The following is a 19,416-nucleotide window of genomic DNA, read 5'->3' as shown; positions in this document are numbered from 1 at the left end:
TTTGTATGTGTGCTTATTTTCATTATTATCGCTAGGATTGTGTATTCCCAGTGGAATAAAAACATATGCAATCATCAGTTAACAAGTCTTGTCCATTTTATAGAACAAGAATCATAAACAATACTTAACTCAAAACTAGGTAGGAAGAGAGAAAAAGGGGGACCCCTCAAATAAAAGTAGCAGGATGCTAGGTGTAAATTTGTTACATCAGAATCACAGTGCTTTTTCTTGAGGTAAAGGTACCAGGATAAAGCCCTGTGATCCAGTGAACTTAAAGAAGGAAGACTCACGCTTCTGGGGGATCAACGTCCTCAACACCAGACTTGTGAAGCCTCAACGTAAAACCCTAGTGACTCTTCCTCCCGCAAGACCATAACTCCTGTGCTTCCCAAACAACTACCAGCTTGGAACAAGTATTCCAGTGCCAGAATTAGGGTGGAAATTGATTTAAACCGCCTCTGTAGTTAGTGTATATCACACAAAGACTATTAAAATGGAAACATTGACAGGCAAAGTGAGCCAGCCCCATATGGTAGTGTTTTTGTTGTTTTGTTTTTAGGAAGTTGCACACTTTAGTCCAGACTGGCCTTACTGACTTTATTCCCATTGGTAGTATATACAGGCTCTCATTTGCATATCCTAACAAGCATTTGTTATCTTGTTTTCTATTTATTAATAGCTATTCTAATGGAGATAGTATTTCATTTCAAGTCGATCTGTGTCTTTGACGGCTAATGAAGTCAAGCCCTTCTGGTATATATCTCAAAGCATATCTGGTGTATATCTGAAATCACTAGCAAAGACAACTGCACCCTGAGTTATTGCAGCCCTGATTCCTAGCAGTCAGGATGTGAAATAGCCTACAATTAAGTTATATGGGCAATAATAATAATAACGATAAAATAGATAAATAAAATCTAATTTTTGTTTTTTACAAGCTTGTTTAACCTTTGCCGTTGTTAGTGCAGCCCTTGCTGCTGAGGCAGTGCAGTCTGAGCATCCCCCATGACCTGTGAATTGTAAGAGTGACAGACCCAGTCCAGGGGAGTTCAGGGATTGTTTTCACTTGTCCTGTGAGGTGGTTATTTTGGTGGCCTTGGGTAGTAATTGCACCTGTTCAACGTAGCTGAAGGGGATGACTGCATCTGCGAAGCTATCTGTCAGCTTTGCCTGCCTACCGTGCCCTGTTGTGAACTCGTAACTCCAATTTCAGGTTCCCTGTCATACTGGCCAACTTTAAACGGGCTAGGAAGGGACATGGAGCAGTTATAGGTCCCTTTGATTTTCTGCCCACAATATTTACTGTCCAGCTTTTTCTCTGGCATTTCATGCCAGAGTGCACTTGAGTCCTTGCTCCTCGGTTTTGGCAGGAAGCCGGAAGGGTACCAGTCCACCATGTTCTCTTAACAAGCCGGAAGGTAGGCTTCTGCCTCACTTGCCATCCTAATGCTTTTTTCTTGCATCTTGTTTTTCTTTTATCTCATTTATTCTGAGTTAATTTGGTTACATTGGTTTGTCTGGCTTCATTTATTTAAGTTTCTGCCTTTAACTTTTTAGTTTCTCGGGTGGGGGAGGTTTTTTGCTTGGTGGTGCTTTTGGCTTTTAGTTTTTAGGGTTTTTTGTTTGTTTGTTTATTATTATTTCTATTTTCCTGAGCTGCTGACCCCGGGCATATATTAAGACATTCTATATTTTTTTTCTAAGAAAAGCAGTTTGTAAAGCAAAAACAAACAAAAAGCCCCACATGATTAAAAAGTAAAGGCTAAATAAAGAACATGTGAGGGCAAGTTACATAATTTTAAATAAGTTTGAAGACTATTGATGCACTATTTCCTTTTCTATTTTTTAAATTTTACTTATTTAATTTTGAGGCAGGGGTTCTCTGTGTAGCCCTGGCTGTCATAGAACTCAAATCCATAGACCATGTTAGCATTGAACTCACAGAGATCCAGCTGCCTCTGCTTCCCAACGGCTGGGATTAAAGAATGTACCCCACTGCCTGGCTCCTTTTTTATTTTTAAAATACCTTTATAATTAGTCTTAATACTTCATCAGTGAAATAAATTCTGGAATAATTCTTAGACTTCAAATCTATTGCTTAATTGCCAACTAGGAAAAGTATAACTAAAGGGACTATTCAGGTACCAAATACTAGAGAACTTAGGTTGAAAATTAGTATTTGGAGTTTTTGTTTTTTTGTTTAGACACAAGGCTCACAATGTAGTCAAGGCTAGTGTTGACCTCATGGGAATACTGCCTCAGTCATCACAGTGCTTGGGTTACATGCATGAGGTAGAACAGTAAGGAAGACTGTAGTTTTATATGTTGTGCATGAACGTCATAAGTAATGGTAAGAGTCCATACATCAACTGCATGTTGTATTATACCATTAAAAAAAAAATAAAAAAAAAAAACAACTACAACTTAGAACAATGGTTACCTTTGAGATGTTCTAGGTTGAGAGAGAGCAGAGTTCTGAAATTCTGATGATTATTTTATTTTGGGCAGTGAGCATACCAGTGCTGTAATCTGTGGAGTTTGGATCTGGAAACCTGACTATGGTTGCAAGGGAATGAAGAAAGGGCAGGCACATTGCATAAAAGCTAGAGTCGGGTGCAGTGTGCTCACTAGTGGAATAATAGCACTATCACATCCATGCCCCGTTCTCTGTGTACAGCGCACAGGGATCGGTTAGCTAGTCTCCATAGGAGGTGTCTGTTGGCAGGCTGTCTCAAACTAAACATCCGGGAGGAGGAAGCTGCAGTTGCTAGCGTTTGTACACACTGATCAGTCTTCTGTAAACACTGGCACTTGGATCAGAGGAAGGTTTTCCCAACTTCAAGCCCAGCCCATACGGAACAGCTTTGCTGATTTCCCTTGGGTCCAAGGGCTTGGGTCTTTGTCATGACTGTGTCCATGTCAACAATACATTCACTCAGGATTTCTCTCACTCATGGCTTCTTCTGAAGGAGACCCCTCCATGGGGAGGGGGCTTCCTCATGGACCCTGGATTAGCAAAAACCACACTCAAGCACCTGTTTTCACAGAGATCCTTTGTTAAGTGGGAAAGAGGAGTTAAAGTGGCTGCTTTCCGACTCAGGCAGAAAAACAGCAGCAAATGACCTTGCAGGTGAATCTTTAAGAGGAAAACGGGAGGTCTGTGTTAAAATGGGCTAGGATGTGGTGGTAAAGGAGACAGGAGACTAGAAAGAAGGGGAAGGGGACAAGGGAAAGGAAAGGGGCATTCGTTCCAGAGGAAGAAAGGAGACAAGTGTGGCACATAGACAAATGTCACTTTATAAAGGAAACGCCCATATTAAAATGAAGTGTTCAATTTTAATTGTGCATGTTGGTTAGGTGAGCCGAAGGAGCCTCCTGATAGCTGGACTTTGATAGTCAGCCTCAGGAGGAGGAAGTGATCAAGGTAGGGAACAGAGCTTAGTGGCTAGCTTTAGGAATGAAATCTATTGGTTTGTAGCAAGCAGAGAAAATGGGGGAGACAGGCAGGGCCTGCGAGGGCCACATCCTGGAGCCGGCTAGCGCCTCCTCGCCTTTGCTGTGTAAAAGTCTACCAAGTACTTTTGTGTACTATTTTTTTTAATGGGTGTTAGGAAATGTTTACTAAAACATTAAAATGATCTTAGTGGTTTTGTTACTAAAGTAAAACCATAGCAAACATTTTATCCGTCTTTTATTATTGCTAATAATAATGGCATCTGAGAGAGTGCTTTGACACTTAGAGCATCATTTAGCCTTGGTCTGTGCAGCCAATGCAGCCTCTTCACGCCACTTGGCTTTCTTTGCCAGATTCCAACTTGTTAAGGATTCATGTCGTTCTACAGCCTAAAAACAAAACACAACACAACATGACTATTTAGAAGAACTCACATCATTGTTAGATGTACGGAAGAGACTTTGCTCCACGTCAGTCAGGACTGCACATAAAAACCCGATTTTAAAAAAGCAACACACACACACACACACACACACACACACACACACACGTATATATCCCATTACAAGGTTTCTAGAAACCAGAGAATTGCCAAATTGTCAGTGTGGCAAGCAATTATCTGTGATAGGCTAATAACGGTATGCAATGGTATGGTATGGTTTAGATTCCTTTGTTCACTTTCAACTATTCAGCCCAGTGAGCACTGTTCTAAGTCTTCCTCTGAGAACATTTTAGGGGTAGGTTAAGCCCAATCGGTCAGCATGACATTGCTAAGTTAATGACACCTGGTCCTTGCCTGAGGTTAGGGGACTCAGACATTTGAAAACCTGAGGAGTAAAGACCTGTGGGTGTCATGTCATCTCTAATGGATAACCACTGGCTAGGTGGGAATAAGAAGGGGTTCAGAGAGAAAAGAAAGATTCCAGAGGGTAAAGGGGGGGTGATTATGATCACATTGTGTACATATATGAAACAAAAAAATCCAAGGGACAAAATAGGATGAATACCTTCCACCCCCAAAGAGGGAAGGTGGTATGATGGCTGCCTAAGTATACCCAGAAGGGAGACACTGAGATCAGGCTACCCAGCCAGCTCTACCCAGCCAGCTCTACCCAGCCAGCTCTACCCAGCCAGCTCTACCCAGCCAGCTCTACCCAGGTGACAAATGAAGTAGACCATGTCTACAGACAACTCCCAGGAGTAGGCTTTTAGAGCATCTGTCAGGGTTGCTGGAGCTGCTCATGGTTTAAAAAAAAAAAAGTCCGGAGGGTCAGAGTACAGATGCAAACTGGTCATCTCCCCCTGCTCTTTACTTATAGATATCAAACACTTCTGTACTTCTGTCTCCTCAGTCTGCGCAACCGATACCTAAACAACGACGCAGAGAATCAGCTAGTCTAGTTTACTTTCACACAACAGACTTCTTATGCAGATTTTAAACTATTCTTTGTTATTTTACAAATGGCGGCGAGGGGGTGGGACTTTTTCTTGACCAATTAGTTTTGGATCCAGATTTCATGAACAGGTTTGTGTCAATTACGATATACTTATGTGGGTGGAACCAGATTCCAAAGATGAATTTGTTCTTAAAGCATAGTCCATCCCTGAATTCAGAACAAGGTCTGTAACATTTCTTATAACTAGTTTTGTTTCTCTCCCCAACCCTGTAGGGTGAGACTGGACCGTGGGCCTCCAGAAGGCAATCGGTCTGCCCCGTGCCTCACCCCTGTCCCCCACTGCTGGGTATTTACCTCAGGGAGGCACTCACCCTTTTGGCGGATGCAATCACAGCAAAGCAGGCGATGACTGTGAGCCCGATCATTATGTAACAAATTTTCACTCGAGCTTTGTTTCTGGCAACATCTATCATTTCAGGCCTAAACCGAGATGTGCATTTTGTTAATTTCAGTATTTGTTGCTGTTTTAACATTTGTTAATATAAAGGCAATCCAGCTTCCTGACGAGTATGATAAGTAGCAATTTATTGCTTGAATAACCCAAATATTTTTCCAAATGCAAACCATAGTCCTAAAAGACTACCAAATGCTAGCCCATTTGTCTTAGCAAGTTCAAATTAGCACACATTCAGATTCCAATCTTAAACCAAAGGTAGCCACTATGAAGCCAGTGTAATATATTTCGTTTCTAATTGGTCAGAATAAAACTACTAGCAATGTGTTTGTTATTCCTTAACTGGGATAAGAGAATTGAAACCATTTGGAATAGCTTATATTTAAACCCATGCACCATGCTTTTTTTCAAGAATCTCTGTCTCTTCTTGCCACTTCCTATCTTATTCTCCAAGACTTGTTACACGCAAGTGTAGTACAATTACCTTAGATCTTAGTAACACTATTTAGAAAACTGTTACAATGGGAATGAAGCTTTGGGTGCTTTTATATTAAAACAAAACTTTACCAATTTGCACTGGTAATTAAGTGGCAATTTATCAATATGCATAAGGTTCTTGTGTCTTGAAAATATTGAGCGGCATTCTTAACCTAGTATAAAGTTTATATATGATTAGCTACAATGCAGTTACATTTTTAAAGGATTCATAAAGACAAGTTAAATTTATTTGGAAAAGGAAAGTTTTAACTCTTTCAGTATTTGAAAAAAAATCACAAAAACCACATTAGCCTGTTTTCATTATACTTCAGGCCAAATTAAGCTTAAAATGCCAGTTACACACAGGTTCAATTAGTGTCCAGGGAGACGTTATTAGATTGTATTTGTTACTAGCCTTTTTTCCAGATGAAACTTAAAAGATCTAATCATTTTAACCTTGTCTAGCTGTGGTCTGGCATACAGAATTAGTTTAGCAATTAAAAACAAAAGAAACTCATGCTTTCAGCCGTTTGGAGTCTATAAATTGTCAAGGAAACTACACTTTTATTATGATATTAGAAAATATCTTTTAAGTCAATTTTTTTATGTTTTAACTATCGCTCAAAGCGCAAGTTTCATTGTTGCGCAATGAATTACGCGGTGTGCATGATGTACATTGTTGAGCACACATTTTTCTTTTTCCATTCACTTGGAACCATTTATGATGAGGCCAACTGTGCTGAAGTAGCCTCGCTTCCCAGGGCCCGGAAAGCTGGTACCGGTACCGGATGACTACTGTCCAATAGCCAAAAGGCCCTATCCGGGACTCTTTCCAAGAATGGAGTAGAAAATAAATAACTCTTCACCTTGGTCCCTCTCTGTCACCACAGCCATCACCACCCAGGTTCTAGTTTAGCATAAATATTTGAATTACTTTTGTCATTCATTGTGTAACGAAGTGCCTTGACAATGGCAAATTAAGGATGTGTTTGAATTGCTTGGTTCAGTCTGTCTCTGTGGTATAGTGTGGACAGGTTGAGGATGTAGTCTATCATGGGGTAAGGCGTGTCATTTGTAGCTGATACGGCCATATATGTCCACAGGAAGTCAAGAGCGATGAATGCTTTTGCTAGAATTTTATTCCTTCCATGAAACTCCCCCACCCACCACCACCGGTGGGGTTCCGCCCCACCGCAGTTAACCTAATCTAGTAATTCCTCACAGACATGCTCAGAAATGCCTTTTCCATGACTGGGTATCCCGTCACGTTCGCGCTAACCATCACAGTTAAGACGGCTCAGAGCTCTCCAGGAAGCGGTGTCTGCAAGGCTGGGAACTGCCCAATGAACTCCTGGGGCTCCTTCAGCTTCTGCACTCTATAATCCCAACCTCCCGGGGTCTGGTCCAGCACCTTGGCGTTTACCCACGTTACGGGAGTGTTGTAAACTGCCCATGACTGTGTTGGTGTGTAGAACTGTGCCTCACTGCGGCTGCCTTGCCCCTGGCCAGCGAGCACACTGGTTAGACACTTGTCCCTCCCAGCTTTGAGTCTCCCAGCGGGCGAGACCCAAGCGAGGGCGCCTTTCACACTTACGGTACTAGGGGCGGGATCTCGTCTATGGATTTGAAACGCCCGGTCCACAGCAGGATTTTCTTGTCGAATGGCGAAGGCTTGTACTGGGCGGGGATCCTGTGAGCCTTCTCTGCAACGAAAGCAACAGCGCAACCGCAAGCCTGGACCTCCCGCTCCAGCCCCCGGCCCTCCCTCTCGCAATCCCAGCCCTGCCCCACCCTAACCTGGGGGCTCGGAGCCGCTGGGGTTCTGGCTGCTGGAGCTACAGGGGTGGCCCGCGGCCCGAGGACCCCATCCCAGCCAGCTGGAGAAAGTTTGAGGGGTGCGGCGGACGGTGAACTCCAAGCCCCAGCGCAGGACGCTGCCAGCGCGGACCCGGAGCATCCTGCACACCACACTCGGGGCCCCAGGGATACCCGCAGCAGAGATCTCGGGCCCCGCCCCGCCCTGCCCCGCCCCGGATGCTGTACTGAAGGGGCGCCCTGTCTGTCCCCCTGTCCCCGCCTCGCCTCAGCCCTGACACAGGACGGTTCTCCTGGGGGCGCCCTGGGTCCGAGTGAAAATTTCGGAGAGCAGGAACACGAACCCTTGAGACAGCTCACGCGACTCATTTAAAGGACATTTCTTGGTATTGAGTAGACAGGGGTTTTCATCAGGATTTCAGGCTTGGTCCTACTAGAAATAAATCCAAACCTTTTACATACTTTCAAGTGCAAGAAACGTCAAATCTCACCAAGCAAGGGCAGGAACTCTTAACAAACGAAAAAGTCCTTCCGCACCCCGAAGCAGCTGTGTGTACGCATAGCTGGATTTCCAGATGGTTTTCCTTCTACCTAGACTGAAAGCAGGCCTTCTCAGGAATGCCCAGCTCCTCTTAGACTAAGGAACTCACAAGGTCAACTCCATAGCCAACCCACGTGTGGACTACTGACTGTAGCAAGAATATGGCTTAAGCCTCTGCAACTGGCTTTGAAGCTAAGACAGGTAACATAAGAGTTGTACAACAATGGACTTGCTTTCATTTGTAAAAACAGAATGCCTTGGCTATAAATGAGCTATAGCTACAGCTATAGCGCAGTGATGTTAGGTAGAGACTAGATTATTTAAAAAATATACAGCGGAAAGATACAATAAGCAAGAGTAAGGTTTGGGTCTGCTGCGTTTGGTATGCTGCGGTCTCTCTAAATAAAATTTTAGAAGATGAAATTTCTTCTTCTTAGCAGTCTCAACCTAGTCCCCGAACCCAGGACACTTTATGAAATTCCTTGTGAGCGCTCTGACTGGAAGCATTCGTTATTATGTTCCCAGTATGTATGTATATAGGGAAATAAGGACTTAGTAGATGCTAACTAGGTATTGAATAATGAATGAATGTGTTCAAGTCTTCAAATAGAAGAGACTTTGTGCTGGCCAGTTTCCACCAATTGGCACGAACTGAGCCACTTGGGGAGACGGAACCTCTACTAAAGAATTGCCTTCATAAGATTTTGCTGTAGGTAAAATTGATTGACTGATGACTGATGCGAGAGGGTCCAGCCCATTGTGGGTAGCGCCACCCCTGGGCAGGTCTTGGGTGGTATAAGGCAACCTGAGCAAGCCAGGAAGAGCAAGCTGGCAAGCAGCATTCCTCCTTAGCCTTGGTTTCAGTTTCTGTCTTCAGGCTCCTTCGTGGCTACTGCTGGTCGTAGGCTGGAATCTGTAAGCCAAAAAACCCTTTCTTCTCCAAGTTGCTTTCAGTCGCGGTGTTTATTGCCAGCAACAGAGAAGCAAACTAGAATAGACTTCATCCAGGCTAGTTTTAGAAAAAAGACCTGCATACTTCACAATCAGCGTCCCTTTCTTTCTATCTTGTATTCGCAGTGCTGGTTATGTTGTGCAACACACAGCAGCCTACAGGTAAGTCCTGATGGAAGCAAAGGGAATGAATCCCGACCTGAGAAAGTGCATTGCCATTACATTACTTGACAATTCTTCCAGTGTTCAAATGCCTTTTTTTTTTTTTTTTTTTTTTTTTTTTTTTTAATTATTTTGACATTACTAGGGAAGCATCCAATAGAGCTAGAGTGAACTATCGCCGGGAAATAGTTCATCGTCAATAATTCACCGTAAAGTATTAAACTAACAGAAAGTTCATTTTCCTGGAGTGAACAAGATGTTGAACACATACACTCAAGCTTCCCTTGTGTTACGGACGTGCTTGCAGGGCACAGAGCAAGGGAATGAGAGCTCAAGTCACAAGAGAAGGAATAGCTTGCACTACATCTCTACCCCCGGCAGGATTAAGCTATGACTTTGGGGCAGAACTCTGCAAAAATTACTTACAGCTGCGTAAGAAATGTTTTCCTTAGCTCTATAATTAGAAAAAAATGTAAATACCTGAATCATTTTAATAAAAGAAAAAATGATTGTATTTCTTTATTTCTTTTCAGCCAGGACATCATATTTATTCATTAGACAAATATCTAGTGTTTCCTATGTGCTCTAGCTTCTGCTATGACAGCACACAGCCAGTGCCTTTCACAGAGGGTATTATTCACCCATAGAAGTTTCAGCTGACCCATTCTGGTTTGGTGTTATTTTTCAACCTAAAGATTCATGTCACTTATTTGAAAAGAATGTTTTAAAGATTATGCCTTCAAGATTTGTTTTCCATCAATATAGCTCACAACCCTGTTTTGTACATCTACCATGATTACTTCATATGTGTGTGTGTGTGTGTGTATATATATATATATATATACTTCATATATGTGTGTGTGTGTGCATGTATATATATATGTGTGTGTGTGCATGTATATATATATATATACTTCATATATGTGTGTGTGTGTATATATATATATACTTCATATATGTGTGTGTGTGTGCATGTATATATATATATACTTCATATATGTGTGTGTGTGCATGTATATATATATACTTCATATATGTGTGTGTGTGTGTGCATGTGTATATATATATACTTCATATATGTGTGTGTGTGCATGTATATATATATACTTCATATATGTGTGTGTGCATGTATATATATGTATATGTGTGTGTGTGTGTGCATGTATATATATATATACTTCATATATGTGTGTGTGTGTGTGTGCATGTATATATATATGTGTGTGTGTGTGTGTGCATGTATATATATATACTTCATATATGCGTGTGTGTGTGCATGTATATATATATATATATACTTCATATATGTGTGTGTGCATGTATATATATATATACTTCATATATGTGTGTGTGCATGTATATATATATATGTATACTTCATATATGTGTGTGTGTGTGCATGTATATATATATATACTTCATATATGTGTGTGTGTGTGCATGTATATATATATGTGTGTGTGTGTGTGTGTGCATGTATATATATATGTGTGTGTGTGTGTGCGCATGTATATATATATGTGTGTGTGTGTGTGTGCATGTATATATATATATATACTTCATATATGTGTGTGTGTGCATGTATATATATATATACTTCATATATGTGTGTGTGTGTGCATGTATATATATATACTTCATATATGTGTGTGTGTGTGTGCATGTATATATATATATACTTCATATATGTGTGTGTGTGTGCATGTATATATATATATATACTTCATATATGTGTGTGTGTGTGTGCATGTATATATATTAATTTTTCCATGATTACTTCTTAAAACACACTGTTGTAGCCAGGAATAGATTTGGTGTGGGTTAACATTCCTCCCTCCCTCCCTCTCTCTCTCCCTCCCTCCCTCTCCTCCTTTCTCTCTTCCTTCCTCCCCGCCTCCCTTTCTTAATTGAAAACTTCATGGTCTGTCTTAGTCTAAGGCAAAAGATGTTTGCATTTGAGTTAGGGCATTGCCCTGGGGAACTGCCAGTCTGTTTGGGAGGATGATGTTCCCTTGCTCAGGAAATTCTCCTCTCCCAGGGGAAGTGTTAGGAGGGCCATAACTAACTTGTTTTCTGACCTTCTACTAATCTTCCAGTGGGAACATTTCAAAACGATGGTTTCCCTATATACTCATGTCACAGCGGCTGCCAGTGCTGGGCTAAACTTTCCAACTGTTCTTGTGAAGCCTGCTTATCTGCCATTCAGCATGCAAAGCACTCAGGGCACCGGCCAAAGAAAAAACGCAACAGCAAAATGAGGGGACTTTTTATTTTTATCAGGGAGAATTTTGAAATGATTCTGACATTTAGAATGTCAGAGGAGGAGGAGGATAGCTCTCAAGGGGACAGCAGAAACTTAGTGAAGGTCCTGCAATAACTTCCTGTGTTTATAGAGGCGTTGCTTGAGACCAGAACACTCCCAGGACTGTGAAAAGTGTTAATACGATTTGAGTTCTTAGAACCAGAGCTGAAGACATTGAAACCTGTCTTTATTTTTTTTTAAAAAAAATTATATTTATTTATATCTATCTATCTATCTATCATCTATCATCTATCTATCTATCATCTATCTATCTGTCACATCGATCCCAGTTCCCTCTCCCTCTTATCCTCCCTGTCCTTCTCTGTTCCTGCAGCATACCCTTAATCACAGCCTCCAAAGGCAACCCCCCCACCCCCCAGTGTGGCTCGCATTGGCTCTTACCTCCTGATCCTTTTGTTTCTTTCTCTCAAGAGCTGACATTACAGCCTTGTCTCACCTCACCATTTAATTCCCCTTTTCTTATGTGCATGCAAGTACAGGAAGGTAGGTGTGATCAAATTAAGGATGTGTCATCCATTCTTAGTGTGCAGGAAAATTAATGTATCAAAACAGATTATTTTCCAGGTAAAGTAGAGAAATGGCATCCATCTTCTTAAGGTAGTGCTTCAGTGGAAAGCTACTTGTGATGTTAAATGTTCTGATATATTTAATTCACCCAATAAGAAAACGCGAAGGAAAATCATTCCTACTGAAGTAGAAAGAACGTTATCTAGGGATTTAAAGATACTGTCACAAGAAGGATACCCTTTCTTACTGTACCTTTGTACCCAGTGTTGGTTACTGCTGAGAGGTCAGGCGCTATGAAACTCCCACTTTTTTTTTTCCTAGATTTTTTTTGGGGGGGGGATTTTTCCTTTGGTTCTGGCATGATCTAAAGTTTCACATTTTGGTGCATATCACTTACCCAAAGTTCTTAACATTTTGTGGGCTCCATGCTATGGATACTCATTATTTAGAACTGAAAGTAGCAGATGATTTCTTGAAAAGTTTCTCTGATAAATGCCACCCCAATACCTTTTCTATTTTTATTCTGGAAGCTTTATTTGGATGTGACTGTATCAGTTCAAAAAAAAAATTCCAGTCTTCTCCATATTATTGCTTTTTATTTCCTTTTTGGAGATTATTCTTAAGTTTATTTTTATCTTTATTTATTATGAAATATCAGCTGAGTACCCACTATGTGACAAAAGTCCCAGGCTCTTATGATAGCATCAGTGGTTGGAGACAAAGAAAACTGTCTGTTCTCTTGAGTGGGTGGTCTATTTTATTGAGGCAGATGGTATCAAAAAGAGTATGACAAACAGAAAAATCAATGTAAGAAGGAGTCTTGTAGATATGAGGTCTGTGCTAAAATTAGATAATCCATACGAATACCATCCTGTAAGATGGTATTAGTCAGTGACACCATGCTGTCTCAGTTTGTGGATACACTTTATGATGTTCCTGGTGTGATGAACTTGACCATCTATCTATATGTGATTCAAAACACGGAAGCCATGGCCATGGCCATCACAGTGTAACTGGGGCTTTGCCTTAGGAAGCCACATTTAGATGACTGGATGAGACTTTGCATTTAGACTTTAATTCCTCTTGTATTTTATAGCTCAAAGACTCCCATAACAATGAACATTGGAACTCGGTTTGAGTTAGCTTAGCTGGGAGCTAAGTTATGATAGGGATAGGTGCTGTTCATCAAAATTATCAGTAAGACCTGACACAGTTATAGAAAATTCCAAACGTTGTTATTTGCACAAAGAGCGAGTATTAAAAAGTTTGAAATGAATTAACAAATGGGATTAAGTACTAAGTGAAGATTCTGTACATGCACATTGCACTTAATTTGGAAGAAAGGACAGCTTATGCAATCATTTTACCCTGAGGGTGCAAAATAAAATATGGGGCATTGTTATCTTGCTGTATGTTAAAATTGAATTTCTTTCTCTAAAACTCTAAGAACAAATTCTTTGCTTCTCATTACATGTTACAACTTCCAATTATGTAAGTAAATGGATAAAATATTTTTGTCTATGGTTTTATGCATCAGCATTGAATTATACTGAAGCATAAATATTAGTGCTTGTCGGTGCTCTTAACCTCTGAGCCATCTCTCCAGCACCTAGCGCTTGTCATGAAATTATTTTTACAAGTATTCCTTGAGAGTCTGTTTGCTATAATAAAAAGTAAAAATACAATTGACCACCAGGTGGCAGCAATAATCCTCAAATTGTTTTACAAACTGGTGCTTTAGGGAATTCAGGGCATTGAAGAAGACCTCTTCCTGTCCTCAGGTAACTCACAGTCTAGGTTCCGAAGTTTATTTATGTGCGTACGTTTTCTCTATCCTCTTCTTTTGTGTTAAAGATTGTAAACATAGACTTCTTTCATGGCAAAGAAAAAAAGTAAGGCCAAATTTGAAGTTTGCTTCCTTTTTTCCCTTTATTATTATTTTTTCATTTATTTTACATTCTGACTGCAATTTCCCCTCCCCCTCTCCTTCCACCCCCGCCCCGCCTTCCCACCTCCACCCCCCATTCACTCCTCCTTTGCTTCTGTTCTGAAGAGGCAGGCTGGGTCAGGCAAGGCAGTATGGGGAATAGTTTTCCGAAACCCAGCTCAAGCGTTTAGGAACAGGCCCTGATCCCAATACTAGGAGTCCCACAAATAGACCAAGCTGTAACACATATGTAGAAGGCCGAGATCGGTCCCTTGCAAGCTCCCCAGGTGTTGGTGCAGAGTCTGTGAGCTTGTATGAGTCCAGGTTGGTTGTTTCTGTGGGTGAACTTGGCACCCCCTAGCATCTTTAACCCCCTGCAAAAACCTTCCTCCTGGAGCTCTGCTCAGTGATTGGCTGTAGATCTCGACATCTATTTCCATCAGTTACTGGATGAAGGATCTCTGATGACAAGCAGGGTAGTCACCGATCTGATAATAGGAGGTGGTCAGTTCACTCCTATTGCTAGGAGTCTTAGCGGGGGGGGGGGGGTCATCTTTGTGGATTCCTGGGAGTTTCCCTGTACCAGGTTTCTATTTGACCCCAAAATGTACCTCACCCCCCTCCCAGTTTATTCAGTCAGAAACTGGGAATCGATCTTCTTCAAGGCCCAGCTATATCACTCTTAAGTACATCCCAAAGGATGCTCAATCGTAGCACAGGGATGCTTCTCAATTATGTTCATAGCAGCATTGTTCCTGGAATATAGACAGAAGCTGTAAACAACAATGCTTCTCACTCAGCTGAACAACAAACAAACAAACGAACGACAACAAAAAACAATGACATCATGAAATGTGTAGGCAAAAGGATGGAACGAGAAAAAGTCATTCTGAGTGAGGTGACCCAGACCAGAAGACACTCATGGTATGCACTCACTCATAAGTGGATATTAGCTGTAAAGCAAAGAATAGCCAAGCTATAATCCGTAGCCCCAGAGAGGCTAGGTAACAAGGAGGGACCAAGGAGGGACCAGGGACACATGGATTGCCCTGGGACTGGAAACTAGAAGAGATGCCTTTCTGTTTTGCCCAAGTCTAAAGTTCACGGAATCAGATCATAAATTTAGGGTCACTACCCCACTCCCTACAGAACAAGCTTGTTAACGTTCTGTGGACAGCCACCACAATCATGTTCTTTCTCTGATGTGCTTTTGTTGTTGTTTTGTTTTGTTTTTCCCATAATTTTTCTCAACTCTAGAAACTGAAATGGGCTTTTACAGCATAACCTTTCTGATGGGGGGTGGCCTTCTGTATATGTTTCTCTTATTGGTTGATGAATAAAACATTGTAAGGCAGGAGGATCAGGCAGGACTAGGAGAATTCTGAGAAACATAGGCAGAGAGGCACCGAAAGGAGACACCATGTAGTGGAAAAAGGAGTAACAGGTCCAGGCCCTTCTCTGGTAAGATAAGATCTTCCCTCCCCACACCTTCTCAGAGGAAGAGGGGGGATTGTAAGAGCCAGAGACCCTGGAAACCTGTGTCTCTTAGATGTGTCTCTTAGAAATGGCATGCAAGCTTGATTCATGACACCTCAATAATATAGCTGCCTAAATCAGACCTGAGCAGTCAGGCGTCGGTGGTGCACATCTTTAATTCCAGCACTTGGGAGGCAGATCTGAGCAGTAACAACAAGGAACATGATTGTAAGGAGTAAGGTTTTTCCTCCCGCCGCTGCACCTGCCCCAAATAACACACTGAGACTCTGTATTTGATATGATGCTGTTGGCCAGGTACTAGTTTCTTATCGGCTAGCTCTGTCTTAAGTATTAACCCATTTCTATGTATTTCCATGTGGTCTTATCTTACCGAGAGCTGGAGTCCTGCTCTCTCTAGACTCTCCATCTTGACTCCTCCTTACTACTTCCTCTTTCCTCCTTGTCTCCTAGTCCCTCCTATCTTGCTTTCCTATTGACCAACAGTGCTTTATTCATTAACCAGCATGAGAAACATTTACAGAATGTCATCTCCCATCACATGATAACACAGGAAGGGGCGATCTAGACTGAGGGGCCCACTCTAGACTAAGAACTAGAGGCAGCTAAGGGCTGCTGAGAGGGGAAGGAGTTCTCCCTGGAGAGATGCTTCCTAACTGGTCCCTCAGTACCAGTGGTCAACCCCAGAATAATATACATGCAACCAGTAGTAAGTGAACTCAGATGCTTGTATTTCTCTATTTATGTATAATTTACATATTTTACCATAATAAAGAAAAAGAGCTCTTGAACTCTAAGGGGAAACTATGAGCCACTATGCTGGGGATGCTGGGACTCTTAACCACAGAGCCAGCATCTCTCCAGTCCTGAGTATTATCTTTTATCTTTGTAACAGCCTCATATAGTAGGCCACATACGCATTTTTCAGTTCTTAAATTTGCATTTGTTTATCTCTTTGTGTTTGTACACTCCATGGTATGCATACATGTGGGTATCAGAGAACAACTTCCCTCTCCACCACGGGAGTCTCAGGGAATCGAACTCATGTTGTGAGGTTTGGCTGCAAGCTCGTTTAGTAGTAGAGCCATCTCACCTGCCCTTACACAAGTAGTTTCCTTGTCAGTCTTCCTCTTTCTTCTCTTTCTTACTTTATTTCTTCCTTTCTTCCCTTCTTTTTTTTCTTTTCTAAAGCTAACAGCGCTGTTGAACTTTGGTAGAAAAATCAAGGATTTCTTTGAGATGTTAAAGGAGCTACTTAAATATAATGCCAAGGAAGAGAAATAGAAAAGTTTTCCTGGCAAGGAGCTGCTGTGGGCACACTTTCCCTTCCGACCTACCCAGGGTAATTTCCGGGAGGAAACAGCAGACCCGTGGCCTCTTCTCCATCATGTTTCTCGCCTAGATTCTTTAGATCCAGTGTTGGAGAACAACTCAGCCATGAGGAAGTAGAAGAGTCTGTGTGACTTCTAAGTGTGTCTTACATAAATTGTAGTCTGCAGAGATTCAGCCTGTCCAGACCCGTGGACAGCGGGACAGACTTCCCCCCACCCCCACCCAGCTCCAGCTCTTGTAAACTCAGAATGGAGACCTCACACAAACCCACTCTGGGTGACTCAGGCTCTGGCTTACTCTATCACCTCCACGCACAGCCCGTTGTATTTTATAGAAAAACATGGAAAGATCGTTCCAGTGTCTCAGAACAGTCTTCCTACTTTCTCGACATCCTTGAGTGTTAAATGACAAATGGGATGTGTGTAGTTGTGTGTGTTCATATGTTGTGTGTGTGTTTGTGTGTTTAAGTGCGGGTGTGTATAAGTGTGCTTGTTTGCGTGTGTGCGTAAGTGTGTACTTTTGTGTGTGTGTGTTTAAGTGTGTATGAGTGTGTGGTTAAGGGTGTGTGAGTGTGTATTTTTGTGTGTGTGTGTATGTATGTATGTTTGTGTGTGCTTAAGTGTGTGTGTATGTTTGTATGTATGCTTAAGTGTGTACAAGTGTGTGTGTGTGTGTGTGTGTGTGTGTGTGTGTGTGTGCTTAATTTTGGAAGGCTGCTTGAAAGAAAAGGCAGTCCTAACATTCACAGAAGCATGAGTTGAGCTTCAAAACTTAGGCTTCTTTCGGCGAATGATTTAAGGGGGAGGGGCACTTTTGCATCATTCCTGTTCTCTACAAGCAGAAAACAGAGATGGTCACATCTTTAAGGTTGGATGGAGATTGTTCCCCAGGGCTATAGCACCATTCTCTGTGGTACTGGATGAACACTACTTTATGTATTTTTCTTCTGAGGATCAAACGCATTTGTTAATTTAACCAACATAGTACAACACTTTCCCATAAAAGATAAGACTGTGATGATGTGCAGGGCAGTGCATTTCCCTGGAGACATGGAAGACAAGAACTGTGAAGAGCAATAATACCTGCTTTATAACACGACAGATATGTTTCAGTGCAAAACCAGGAACAGAACACCAAAACAGGTACCCCTGCCCTGAAGTCCCTTACGATGGATCTGGAGCTGTAGACTTTAGACTCGGGGGGACGTTTAACATAATTTCATCCAGGTTTTTCATGTTCTAAATCAGAGAATGTACTGAATCATATGAAACTCAAATGAGTGAGAACTGATCATTTAGCCTCAAACCTTGCAAATGCCAGGTGAGGGACACTTTTTTGTTGTTAATGGGAGTGCAAACTTCAACAGTGGCTATGGGAATCAGGGTTGTGGTTCTTCAGGAAGTTGAGAATACATTTCCTTCAAGGTCCAGCTGTTTCACTCAGGCATGCACCCAAAGGATTCTGCACTCCACTATAGAGGTCTTTGCTTATTCATGTTTATCGCTGCTCTGTTTCGATAACCAGAAACTGGAAATATTCCCAATGTTCATCAGTGGATGAATGAATAATGAAAATTTGGTACGTTTATGCAAAGAAATATCACGCAGCTGTTAAAAACGCCGAAACCATGAAATAACACATGTAAATGATGGAGTTAGAAAAAAACAATTATCCCTAAAAGGCAAATATGATATTTATTTTCTCATATGTGAATGTTAACTTTTAAGCCTTCAGTTGACATGCTACAATCTGTATACCAACCGCAGGGGTTAGGTATAGAGTAAAGGACTAGGGGAGATGGGAGGAGCTCCCAAGGACAGAGACATCGAGTGGCAGTGTATGGAGAGACAGGCACAGACAGGAATAGGATTAGACGGAGGGGGAGCGAAGATGGGAGGAAGGGAAAAGAAATGGTGAAGGACAGCTAACACTGAGGGCCATTTGAGGGATCATAATAAAACCTACTACTGTAGAAACATCTTAAAAATATACATATATGAGTAAGATCTGAACAGAGTCACCAAAGAGTGGGGGAGAATACACCAACTAGACATCTTTAGTCAACAAGCAAAATTTCCAGTGCTGGAAATGGGTTACATCTAGTTGAGTTGTTGGCCAAAGGGTCCGATAGAGACCCCAAACGATTTGGGCTATCGGTTGCTTTTCACTAAGCAACCACAAAGTCAAGTTCCATTGCTATAGATGAACTTAAGTATCTCATTGAACACGGAGAAATTGAACTGGAGTCTAACTAGAGTCTTTACCCACTACTGACTCATATTTGTAGTACTGGAAGGTACTTTGTATTCTACCAGAAGAGAAAGGCAATCACAAATCCAGCTACACACATGTGCACAGAATTTCCTGTATATTCACTTGCCATGACTAAATGCTGTTATCATCTTGATCATCATTAAAGCATAGTAAGCTCGGACCTTTCTGTGCTGTTAGTTTTTATTGTCAACTTGTCACAACCTAGAGTCACCTGGGAAGAGAAAAATCTCAACTGAGGGATTGCCCTGAACAGATCGGGTCTGTGGGCATGCCTATAAGAGACTGTCTTGACTGATGATTGATGGGTG

At 41.7% G+C, this 19,416-nt stretch overlaps 1 protein-coding gene across 1 annotated transcript; it reads right to left on the bottom strand.

Moving 5' to 3' along the window:
• Positions 1-3,674: 3,674 nt before the first annotated feature.
• Fam162b (family with sequence similarity 162 member B) lies at positions 3,675-7,758 on the bottom strand. The gene is made up of 4 exons (XM_051175623.1): positions 7,580-7,758; positions 7,377-7,485; positions 5,223-5,331; positions 3,675-3,843 (listed from the first exon to the last, which is right to left on the bottom strand). Exons 1-4 carry the CDS (start codon positions 7,737-7,739, stop codon positions 3,745-3,747), a joined length of 477 nt encoding a protein of 158 aa, XP_051031580.1. The 5' UTR covers positions 7,740-7,758; the 3' UTR covers positions 3,675-3,744.
• Between the last annotated feature and the right edge of the window lie 11,658 nt (positions 7,759-19,416).

The sequence above is a fragment of the Phodopus roborovskii genome, unplaced genomic scaffold (genome assembly GCF_943737965.1).
Source record: "Phodopus roborovskii unplaced genomic scaffold, PHOROB, whole genome shotgun sequence".
Taxonomy (NCBI): domain Eukaryota; kingdom Metazoa; phylum Chordata; class Mammalia; order Rodentia; family Cricetidae; genus Phodopus; species Phodopus roborovskii.
This window is presented reverse-complemented; position numbering and strand designations above follow the sequence as displayed.